Source organism: Hemiscyllium ocellatum, chromosome 3, assembly GCF_020745735.1.
Source record: "Hemiscyllium ocellatum isolate sHemOce1 chromosome 3, sHemOce1.pat.X.cur, whole genome shotgun sequence".
NCBI classification, from domain to species: Eukaryota; Metazoa; Chordata; class Chondrichthyes; order Orectolobiformes; family Hemiscylliidae; genus Hemiscyllium; species Hemiscyllium ocellatum.
This window is the reverse complement of record NC_083403.1, coordinates 120,722,213-120,735,238: the sequence shown is the minus strand read 5'-3', so window position 1 is coordinate 120,735,238 and position 13,026 is coordinate 120,722,213. Positions and strand designations below refer to the sequence as shown.

Sequence of the window (13,026 nt, the reverse complement as noted above, 5' to 3'; positions counted from 1 at the left end):
TTTATTTATAGTATGCGGTTTCATATACAATACCACAACAATGCAGTTGGGGGCATGACCACGGTAATGTCTGCATCTAATGCAAGCATGCAATATATAACATCCAGCTGTATCCAGCGCGAAAAGAGTTCTGCAGTTATAACTCTTTCCCTTACTCTGGTTGAAATTAAAGACAGCTTATTTGTCATAACCATTCCAGAGACCAGTCTTCTCAATTGTTGATTTCACTTACTTATGAAAAAAGAAACATTCTGTTGCAACTCCTATTGGCAAAGTCCATGGTGTGCTAAGATAAAACAGACATACAGCATACTCATCCAGAGTGTGGCATAATGTTCTAAGGTGCAGTACCCACACTAAACAGTTCTTTAATGACACTTCCTCGTGTTAGTGGTACAATTAGAGAAGCACTAAGCAAAGCCACAGAATTTCAACAATGAAAGGGGTAACAGTAAACCATACTTCATAATGCCATGTACAACAACAGAGAATATTCACCAAAACTGATCAACAACTTAAAAATACTCAGTACTCATAAGTTGAAAACTCAAATGACATAACTTAGAAGTGTAACATTTATATAAATTGACTGTGTTATATTCTTCCTACCGATATCAGAAAGAGCTACTGTATATGACAAGTAGTGTAGTGTAGTTCTGGCACAATGGGTAACATTCCTGTCTCCAAGTGCATGTTGATATCAAATCAAAACCCTGATGTACCATGGAGATTGTTAATTCCTAACTCCAAAATTTGTGTAATTCATTTAAATAAGTCTGTTACAGCCAAACCATGACTACAGCTATAAATTCAGTCGCTTACTGCTGAAGTCCTTGGGGCCCAAGCATGTGTAGAGTGTCAGTAAAATGTTAAACAGAAAGACAAGCATCACAGTAAGGGATTAAAATGAGAACTGATCATCTATCTCCTCTCATCAGAATGCCACTTGAACATACATGAAAAGCATTGAGAACTGACCGCAATGTGTGCATATTTGTGCGTTACTGGTCTGACATCATAGTGTGTGAGCTAATGTACATCACCATTCTAAAAGTAACCATTTTTAACACATGCTCTGCAGCTTTAGAAAGTAAAAGGACTCTATCAATCTGAGTGCTGCTTGTCAGGCACCTCCAAAAGGAATCAGGCCAGAAGAGTTTCAATCAACCATTTGAGTGTGGACAATAGCATCCACAAGTGAAACAATCCTTTGAAAATCAACGCTGGTTAATTTGAAAAGCCAAGGAAGCCGTACATCCCAACACACTCAGAGTTTACTAGTTTGAGATGTCCCCATCTGGAACCATACAAAATTACCAGAGGGCTATTAATAACAGTCAGAAGAATTTTGGTTCAAATCAGCTCCAGATACTTAAAGTTGACACTTTAATTCATATGATAGTAATAAATGTGAACTGTCAAATTTCAACTTCTAACTTCTGATTGTTATACCTAAGAGCATTAAAAAATAGCTTGTTTATTTGGAAAAGAAAAAAATATGAACCTAACACGACTGAAATAGTCATCTCATCACAGATTGAAGTTGCCTTTGAAAATATGAGACCATCTGCACTGAAATTTCCATTTTTAATCTGAAGACGTGCAACCCAGATAATTGAGTTAGAATCAAGAAATTTGCAACTGCTGTTTAATTCACCCATGTGTGATGAATTCATATTGACAGGAACCTGCCAGTTGCTTAACTTGTGACCAAACTGAAGCTCGACTCCAGAACACACAGTGAGCTATATTTCAACAGCTGCTTTTAAGCAGCAGAGCAAAGAGAAAGAAAATTAATTTGTAAGTAAGAACTGCATTTCTCCCTCTGCCCTATCCACTCCCTGACTTCTACCCTTCATCCAGCCTCTCTTTTATCCATTTCCTTCTCTCTCATCTTTGGATACAATACTTGGACAAACAAATAATTGGGAAAACAACAATTCACTAAGAAATCAAAGATATTTATAGATTTGCTACTAATGCTGATATAAAATCAATGGCTAAACAATTAATATTAAGAAGATAACACTTCATGGACTCTTTGACTGTATAATCTTTATTTTCCAGTCACACATTTGGTTTTAAACTCATTTTTTGTTTATGAGCTTACTATTGCATTATTAGTGGAGGTTAATGGGAAATAAAATTCCTCTTTTTTCACTCAGAAACCTCCGTCATTTTCTAATAAAGTGTGACAGCATTGTGCTAAAAGCAAATAAAAGATATTTGTTGCAGCTGACTCATGAGAGACTTAAAAGAGAAGGGAGGTGTTTCCCTTGCCTCTGCTGGTCTTAACACCAAGCTGCAATGAGGGATCACAACACTCTTGGAGATGGTGACCTTTTGATGAAATACTACATAGAGGCACTGTTCTTTCAGGTGAGTGCAAAGCATTCACTCTGCTCACTTATGAAATGCAAAAACGCTTTACTCGTGTTCAGGTCAATAGTTAGCCATTGAGCAATATCAGTAAAAGACATAAAGAATTTGTTCATCATCACATTGGTGTTTGGGTTTCCTTGCTGAGCACAAGTTGATCACTGGATTTTCAGTACAACGGGGACAGCAATTCAAAAGTGCTGTGTATTGCTTTGGGACATCTCAGATCATGAATGGAGCTATGTGCAAATATTTCTTTGTAATATGACTCAGAGAAGGTAATGATAGCTTATTATGCTATTACTCAGTTGAAGATATATTAACAATAAAATGCATTGAATATGAAAAACAAATTATTTCAGCTGATATACAAATCACTCAAATGATGGCACAGGAGGTGTCAGGTTCAACAATTGGTGATCCATGCCATGTGATATCACAACAGATAGGAATTGGTTATAACAGACTACAGTAGCTCCGTAATCTGAAGTTTATATAATTGTAAGAATGGTTGAAGTTTAACAATGAGACTGTAAGTGCTGTCCTGTTATAACAGGGTGAAGTGAACAGCAACTCCTGATGTTGTTCCTGTTGACTGATTGATCTAATATTGTATAGGGAAACCATTTGGTATTCTAGCAAGAAGAAGCTCTTGTCTTGTGGTTTATTACATTGACAGAAATCAGGTATATGTTACATTGTATGTTGGACACTGTGAATGGAACCTTGTAGGAAAATGTACCTCCCTCAAAGATCCAGAGCTAATCTTCCACCCTTGTCTGTAGGACATTAGATCATCATATTGGGCAGAGCTCAATATACTGTTCGGCATTAACCATTTAAGAACTTCATACCTTATACAACATAGAGCTGCAGAATTAAACTCAGAAATTGAGGAAATAATGTCAGGGGTACCCTGCTCCTTCTGAGGATGTATTGTTGAAGTGACATGGGGCTTAAATACTTTTCTGCAAATTTCCCAAAGATGGCTGAGAAAGTAAGGAATGATGCCTTCAGGATTGATGACATTTTGAAATAGTTAAATAAAAATTAATTTCTGCCAAATTATTGACCCTATCTTCACTTGTCTCCTCTAAATTGTAAGATTCTGATTTCTGATGTAGATGATGTAATATAATCTTTGAACACACCAGTTTGTCCAAATAACAACCTGCGCTTCTCAATTGTCATTGAGCAAACCTCATTATTGAGGTAATCTTTTTAAGATAATTCATTCGATATTGCAGCGTAGATTGATCATTTTATCCATGCAGAGCAATATTGTTATTGAAATGCAACACCAATAATAAACTTCTTTTTCCATTAAAGCTACACATTTTAATCAGAAATTTGAGAGTTTTAAAATACAACCTGGTCAGAATATGTATGGGCTCATATGAAACTGCCCATAATGCAAATCTGCTCAAGTTACCCTCAATTCTCCAAAGCTGTTATTTATTTCCATAACATTTTGAGCTTACAACATCCCATTACAAAATCTAATCAAGTCTGGCTATCTCCAGCTATCTTTATGATTGAATACATCAGGTACACCTGTGAGAGACAGTACTGGAATATATTAGGAGCTAGAACATATTAAAAAGTATAATGTGCATTTTAATGCTTAATCTTCTACGCCTGCACTGTACTTTAAATGATTCACATCCTTAAAAAGTTCTTCCATGTTTGTTTTCTTTGAAATTGGCACCTACGTTATACAGGGCCTGAAGTGATCTGAGTTCCCACAGAGTTGACAATGCCACATGCTGAAAGTTCAGGCTGTAGACACTGTTCAATTCTACCTTCTACCTCTACCTCCCATGATATTTTATTTCTGAAGCTCAGGAATGGTGTTAACACTGTAGAAAACCTTCCAAAGGCTAATGCAAAGCTGATATAGAGTTCTTTGCATGTGATGCTAGTTGATCCATTTTAATCCTGTTGAGTATTTCATATTATGATGGTTTCACCTATTAGAACGGTGGCCTCATTGTTAACCACAGCCATCACCAACGTTGGGAGAGGATTGGAAATGTTGACCATAGTTTGCCCCTTTCACCCATTCAGCAAAACCCTCATATTTGTGAAATAACTGCATAGGCGCTGGTTCCCGTCACTCTTTATTTACCAGTGGCCAGCCGACACAGAATCTAGATTAGAGTAGTTCTGGAAAAGCACAGCAGTTCAGGCAGCATCAGAGGAGCAGAATTATCGACGTTTTGGGCAAAAGCCCTTCATCAGGAGTAAAGTCCTTAACTCAGGAGATTCTAATCTCCTGGTTATATTGTTCAGCCAAGGGTTTCCTAATGGGCACAGGTTAAAAACCCCAATCAAGAACCTCGTAATCAGTGAGGTCCACCTGGTTCCAATCACTACAACTTGGTATCTGCAAGCATGTCAAAAGGAGATTTCTTAATATTGATTTTTCTTTCTGAAAAATACACTTAACAAAAAATATTTTGGAAAAAAAAATTAATCTGAACAATGTGTTAACAGTGGTCAAAATGGCAAAATAATAAAAAGCAGTAATTATGTAGTGTCTTCATAACACTCCAAACAATTCCCAACCAATTAATAAATATTTGAAATGTAGGTACTCTTGTTGAAAGACATTGAATGGCTGATGATAACAATTCTACTTTCTTCTTTTACAGCCCAGTTTCCCAACCCCCGGGAAACTTGTGCATCAACATGCATGGAAACCTGATTTAAATACAATAATACAAAGAACTGCAGATGCTGGAGATCTGAAACAAACAAGAACAGAAATTGTTGGAGAAACTCAGCAGGTCTGGAAACCTCTGTGAAGAGTAAGGAGTTAAGGCTTTGATCCAGTGAACCTTCTTCAATTCTGGGCCACTGCAATTGTTTCCCCAGAATTCCTGATCTAAATATGTTAATAAAGTATACTAACTTATCACAGCCAGAAACATGATCCACAATAAAGGAATATATGTATGTGACAAAGTCAGACTTCTCTTCTCCCTTTAAACAAAAACCTCCTGATCCTTCCTATAGGCCATATATATATTAAGACCTGAACATTTATATTTTACACTGGCCTCTGATCATTAACAATGGGTTACACTGAGCCAGAAAATTGTATGTTTAAGCTTTACTGTCCACATATACTGGGCTAATGTGTCAATGCAGTCCTGAGGAATGCGGCACTGTCAACTAAACCTTGATGTGCATGTAAAATATGCCACAACTACATTCAAAGAAACGATGTGCGATCTCTTCAAATTCTGACCAATATCTTTCCTTCATGAAATGCCACTGTAAATAGCTGGTCAATATGCCATGATTGTAACTTATATGTAAATTGGATATGTTTTCTACAATATAACAATGACCACACTTCAAATTTAATTCATTGTGGTTTGGAAAACATTTAGTGCTATATAGATCACCCTTGACTCATTTGAAGTAAATCTTTCTTGATAAGTTTTTTGAAATAAAAGTGCAATGATCATGTTGTGAATGACAGAAAGGTTCAAACTGGAACAAAAATTGTAGTCTGCCTGGTGTTTTTGTCTCCCACATTCAGGTTTAATATGGCAGAAGCAATTAAAACTCTATGTACTGATTCGAGACTGGTTTTACAGTTCTTGCAAAGAATTCAATGGCGATAGCTTCCTGACAATGAAAAGGTTAAACATTTGAAAGGGACAGGAATTAGAGTTTTTCTGGCGGAGTTAATGATTATGAAGACTCTTATAGTATGAATGGGGAGCCAATGACAAGGAGTAACCAAATTGAAATTAACTTAGAGTGAGACTGTGTGAAATTTAGACATACATAGATATTTTGAACCACGTGATATTTTGGTATTGAGTTGCAGAGCCAGACCTTTGTACCTTTTCAAGGAAAATTGGCTGGGTATTTGAACTAAATGAAGATAGAAATCAATGAGAACAAATTAACAACAGGATTACCCAAATGATGAATGGACATGGTTACAATGGACTTCTCAGCCATAACCTTCTTTACTTCTTTGTAGCTATGTTTTAGCTCACGTAGTTTGCATGAATTTATTAGAATAATATAGTTATACCTAGAAGAAAAAAAACAGTAAAACTTACAAATAAGAAATACTGCTTTGACTCACCTCGCATACTTCAAAATAGAGCTGCCATATGACAAGTATATTTATTTCCAAGTATTACTTAAATTTTGCTTTGTTCTCTGAGTAATATAACTAAATTAAAATAAGAAACAATCAACCAGACTACGTGCACAGAAGACATTAGGAGTCAAATTTTGTATTCAGTAGAAGTACAACTAGGCAGGCGAAAGTCATTGACTGGAAAAGGAAATTGTGCACAGTGTGAAGCAGACGGCCAATTCACTAAAGTTCATTCCAGGAATTCATTAAAGAAGAATTTCATACATTTTGTCTGATCTGGGCACCAATATAATAACCCAGTTAGTGTCACATTTATGGCACCCACATGTGGTAAAATACTTCTAATTCATGCTGTACTAGCCCAGTGGAGTAGACCTTTGGAAAGGTCTAATGACAGCCTAAAACACATGCAGCATGTATATGTTGAACAGTAATCGAATGACTTATTTATATTTAACAGAGGGATTTTGAGTTTCGACTGCTATCTGCATTAATGGTCATGGTAGAGCAATAAAAGCCAATGATGGATCAAAAATATATATGGAGGGAATCTCTGGACTATAAGTCAGGGAAAAGAGAGAGCAATTAAGTAGACAAATCACGGTGTATGCTGCATTGTTTTGTACAACAGCTATTGAATTAAATATTTTAAACATATTTAGGCATTTTTTTTGTCATGATTCAAAATTTTAGATCACATAATGTAATAACAACTTAAATAGCAAACTGGGGTTTATTAGGTGTGACTTATGAGAACAAAGGAGGACGTAGCTGCAAAGTCATGCCAGATTTTTGCCACTTCCAGGAAGCTGTATTTTTTTTATATAAAGACACGCTACTTTGCTCTGTTACCCTGTGGAGATCATTGAATGTTGCCTATTCCCACACTACTGCACTGCTAATAAAAAAAACTGCTGTTTTGAGCCCTAGGTTTTATACTGTTGGAAAGGTTGATGTTTTCAGTAGTCCGTCATCATGATTATCACTGCAAACACAATTGCTGCAGCTGCATTCCCACTCATGACAGTTTGATGTGACTGTTCAAAACAGTACTAGGCTGTCTTGGAACTATGCAGGTCAGCTGGTGGCTCTTGTATATTGGTCATAAACTCAGTACTGTAAGATTGAATTGCCTATTCCTGCTCCTAGTTCTCCTATATTTAAAGTTGATTAGTGCTCTTGCCGAGATATAACATTTTGCATTGCTGTATTTCTTTTAATGAAATGTTAACGAGAAGAAATTGTTTGTACTGTAAAGCTTTATTTTAATTAACAGCAACAAATATATGTAATGTAGGCACTTCCATTGGTTTTTTATTTAAGTTGGGGTTACTGGACCTTCAGATTTACTTGAGAAAATTACCCTTAGAATAGCCTTTATCACAAAATTAGAAATTGGCAAATTTCCAAAACCTGTCTTGTAAGAACTAACAGTTACTTGACAAGCTTGTCATTGCACGTCCTTCCTTGTTAACACAAACTAGGATGGGAAGAGAAGGAATATTAGTGAGATTTCAAGGTGTATGAAAGCTCTCAGTAAGTTTCCAGCTGTGAACCTATCTGATAACGATTCCCTGCTGATCTTTGGCACAACAAGGATAGCATTCTGGAATACTGTGCAGCATTCCTAAAACGCATTCATGCATGAATATAACTAATGCTATGAAGTGGATCCTCTTTCAAGATAATTCTACAAAAGGTGCACAAATAAATTCGATGATGTATTGATTGTTCTCTAAGCCTGGTCTGAGCATGACTAGGAGGAAAACACAATTGATGTGATCTATAATCATTCCCCAGTTGGCCCTTACTCCTTGAGTAATTCTAATTATATCTTTAGTGGCTCAAAGCCCAATCAAGCTCTTATTGTTCACACACAATGAAATTGTTATTCAAACATGACAACATATGAATGTCACATGGGGCTTTTGTGACATAGTGGTCACATTCCTATACCTGAACCAAAGTCCAGGTTCAAACCCCATCTGCCCTGAAGGTGTGCCACTGTCGGCTGATTGAAGTTTTAAAAAAAAATTGTCACTATTTTAAAGAAACTTAGATTGGTCTTTGAATGTGAAGAAACAACCCTGCAAGAGTAAAGCAAAAAGGGTGACACAGTTCACTCTGAATTCTCTCACTGTTGAAGGTGGAACCTACTCTAGGCATGGGAAGTCAGTATAAAGTGCGCCAAAAGAAAATCAATTCTTATAAGAGATACAATCTCTAAGGAAACTATGGAATCACTGTCCATCACTTAGCTTGGGATATTTTTTTCTGAAAATTGTCTTCTTGCTGACTTTCCTTCAAGTGATGTTTACGACTTGTTCGTAATTAGATACTAGCCCTTTGCTGGGACTTTAATGTCACGTAGAGGTAGGATGAACCTTTCTGTTTGAATCAATGAACTGGGTCCTCAGAAGTTCAGCTGAAGAAAAATCTACCTGTTTGTGTATTACAAGCTACAAAAATAAAGCTGAATAAATTGGGTAGAATGCACAACAATACAATGTATTTAGAGGAATTCAACAAGATCAAATTGCCTCTATTACATGTGTATCAGGAAGTAATTATTTTGCACTTGTTGCGAACTAATGTCATTCATGAAAAGCAATCCATAATGTACCACTGGAGCAGCCTTGAACGGTGGCAACTTTTAATATGTACCAGTTCCAGTTTTACTTATTAGGAACCATTTTCCCTCCAAACTCAACTTAAATTTGCATGAGCTTCTATGCTAAGGCATATTTGAGATAGAAAAATATAATTACTTAAATTTGCTAAACTATTGGGCAAATGGCTTTCAAGTAAATTGGACATGTGCACTTGAACACAGGTATAAATTGATAGCTGGTCAACTACAGTTCTCTGATTCAGAATGCTTGAGACAGAAGTGTCGTCAGATTTGAGGGATTGCACCTGAACAAAGTTGAGTGCAGTCCAATTTTGGGTGGCACGGTGGCACAGTGGTTACCACTGCTGCCTCACAGCGCCAGAGACCCGGGTTCAATTCCCGACTCAGGCGACTGACTGTGTGGAGTTTGCACATTTTCCCCATGTCTGCGTGGGTTTCCTCCCACAGTCCAAAGATGTGCAGGTCAGGTGAATTGGCCATGCTAAATTGCCCATAGTGTTAGGTAAAGGGGTAAATGTAGGGGTATGGGTGGGTAGCGCTTCGGCGGGTCGATGTGGACTTGTTGGGCCGAAGAGCCTGTTTCCACACGGTAAATAATCTAATCTAATTCCAGTCATTATATGGTTTTAGTAAACAGGTCCACTGGTTACCAGTACTTACAACAATAACTGAAACTCATTTATGCGAGCAAACACATGGCTGGGAGTGTTCAAATTCTTCTTGGAGGTCACACGATAGATGACTAATCTCAGTTTGCAAGCATGTGGGGTAAGTATCGGTTCAGTGCTGAGAGTGAAGGCTGAGAAACCACTGAAGGTAAATAGCTTCAGCAGATCATTTGGTTTCATTGTGTATAATTAAAACTGTACAGGGACTGCTTGCTGAGAGTTAACATCAGGACGCAGTACCATATAAAGCATGCTTTGACCTTAGTCAAAAATCAGGCTGGATTGAGAATGGAGTTAGGAATCGAATGTTGAAGACTGCACAGGGAACGCTAAAAAGTTAATAATAATATGAATAAAATTCCCACAGGTAAGACATAGACTTGGAGAATAATAACTTCTGTTAAAAAGCAAGACAGAGATTCATTGTCTACTTTATTAAATTGAGAGAATTATTCAGTAAGTGACAGTTCAAAAAAACAAGGCAGTTAACAGATTGACAAAATTTACATACAGCTAAAGAGACAGCATATAAATTATGTAAATGGTGACATCGCAAAATGTTGGATGCCTGAATACAATATTAGCTCAGGATATTGTTAAAAGTAACATTTTGAAAGGAAATAAAATATAAAAATGCTCATGACCTTTGTTTCATTGTGAAAGCAACAACAGCATCCCAGGATACTTGCAGCCCCGTAATCTCCATGATAATTAAGGTTTGCTTTCTTAATACAACCGAAACCATTGTAAATTCAACAATAGGATTCTGAAGAAGGATTACTGGACATGACACATTAACTTTGCTTTCTCTCCACAGATACTGCCAGACCTTCTGAGTTTTTCCAGTAGCTTTTTTGTCTGTTTTAGATTTCCAACAACTGCGATCCTTTGTTTTATGGCTTTGTAAATTCAGTCAGGTACAAGTCACTAACCTACATCTTCTAGGAATGAACTTTGTTAGGGTGAAGGAGTTTCTGATTATAGAACAGAACCTGCAATAAAATCTCCATAGTTTGGTTTGGAGAGCTAGCATGGGATCGTATGCAAAAAGGCAATTGATGTGCTGTTCTTCCTTGAAAGGGTAGGTGGGCATGGAGTGATGGGGTTTGGATAGTTGATGAGGTCAAGAAGTGGGCATTGTTTCAACATTAGCAATAAATGCCACAAGGTCCTTCAATGGGCCACAAGGTGCCAGGTAAAATTACCCCCACAAGTCCACAGAAGGGTAGCCAGAATACACCAAGGAATCACCCTGATGAATGTATGGGTGAGAAGAGTGGCAAAATTGACCTCTGAGTAGAAGGTCATCCTTCACCCTCCTCCCCATTGGCAAAAATGCCATGTGCATTGGGACATTGGTGGGGTTGCCACCTCCCTGGCCTCTCGGCCCGGGTTGTTCTGTTTTGTTACAATGTCATTTCTGGGAAGGGAGTGAACAGGAAACTTAGAAGGTTGGGAAATCTTTAGCCTATGTTTTCACTCTTTCATTGACTGAGAAGATTTTAACTATTCAACATTATTAGGACAGTGAAATGAACGCAAAAAGTGGTAGTGTCACTGGAGGTAATGTCACTGGATTAGTAATCCTGAACCCCAAGTTAATATTCTGAGAGTATTAGTTTGAATCACATTACGGGCAGATGGTGAAATTTTGAATACAAAAGAAAAAGTTGGCTTAATTGTAACTACCATTGTCGATTTGTTGTTAAAAAAAATCCTGATGATGCACTAATGTGCTTTAGGGAAGGAAGCTGCCAACCTTGCCTGGTCTCACCTACATTAAGTCCACACCCATAGAAATGTGGTTGACTCCTAACTCCTCTAGGCAATTAGTGATAGACACTAAATGCTGTTCTAACCCACATCCTATGAACTTTTTAAAAAAGCTTGCATATATTCACCACACTTACAACAACAAATAAAATTCAGAGTGAGAAACTCAATGACCCAAATGGAGATGTTGGATCAGTCTCTTTAAAGCATGAGATTCTGCTTCTTGCCCTCTAATCACAGTAGCCGGGCAGGAGGCTGGAAGATCACAGCAAGCCAGGCAGCATCAGGAGGGGGAGAAGTTAACATTACAGGCGTAACCCTTATTCAGGACTTCTAATCACAGCATCAGCAGTCCCACAAGAAACAATGGGCTCCATCTTTCGAACTATGTCGGTGATGCATGAGCATGCTAGTTCACCACACTGTATGAACTGTTTCTCATGATGATGTTTGCTGTGTCCATTGAGTTTAAGTGTAAGAAGCTATGTGCCTGTATGCATTGGAGGAAACCATTTCCTCATCTAATTGAAAGAGTCTTTTGTAGTAAAGAAATGATTTATTGTATGCTAGCAACAGATCGTAAATTATATCAATTTGATATATATAGTTATCAAGACTTTGAGAAGGACCAGTTGTTAGGTCTAACTCATTTCAATCCTAAGCTGTTTTGCCCACAAGTATACATAACACCATTCTTGTGGGTGCTTCTCAGTATTAGTGTTTTAAGTGTCATATACTAGAGATTGAAGTGTATATTTTAAAAAAAACTTGCTTTCAAAAGTGCCTTCACAAACTTACAACATCAGAACACTTTACTGTCAATGAAGCACTTTAACAATGTAGGTTGCATTGTAATGTAGGGTGTATAGCAGCTAATTTGTGCACAGAAAGCTCCCATAGACAGCAATGTACCAATGATCAGATAATCTGTTGGTGTCTTCTGATTGAGAGAAAAAAATAGAGACCACAGCACAGAGACAGCTTCTGTACTCTACATCAAAATACCATTCGATCTTTTACCTTTACCTTCGAGAGAAAACAGAACTTTGTTTAAAATTGCATTCAAAATATGGCATTTCCAGCAATGCAGCACTCCCTCAGTTTTTAACAGCAATGTTAGCCAATAAAGCAGTGCTGCATACTCTCGAGTGAGACTTGATCTTGAAAGCACACAGGTAAAAGTAAAACCAGCTGGGCTGCAGCTGCTATCTGATAACAAAGTTGTTCTATTAATATTAATTTAGAAAATGCATTAAATTTTCAGGAAGTCTATTTGATTCATAGGAGATCCAATTGATTGCTAGGAAGATGTAGTTGTTGTAAGTAGAATGATTTTTAAAGTGCAAGTTTAGTTGCTAAGTGAGCAAACCTTGATGAATGAAATAGTGCATCTGTCAATAATAAAATTACACTGCATCTTCGGAGTGACATGCAAAGCTAGAAGG

At 37.2% G+C, this 13,026-nt stretch overlaps 1 protein-coding gene across 1 annotated transcript in view; it reads right to left on the bottom strand.

The window, feature by feature from the left end:
• The window catches only part of sntg2 (syntrophin, gamma 2), a 271,591-nt gene extending 261,603 nt beyond the window's left edge, over positions 1–9,988 (bottom strand). The window contains exons 1-2 of the mRNA XM_060855100.1: positions 9,801–9,988; positions 6,318–6,436 (exon numbers count right to left, since the gene is read on the bottom strand). Coding sequence (XP_060711083.1) covers positions 6,318–6,436; positions 9,801–9,988 — 307 coding nt within the window. The remainder of the gene's footprint in view (positions 1–6,317; positions 6,437–9,800) is intronic.
• Between the last annotated feature and the right edge of the window lie 3,038 nt (positions 9,989–13,026).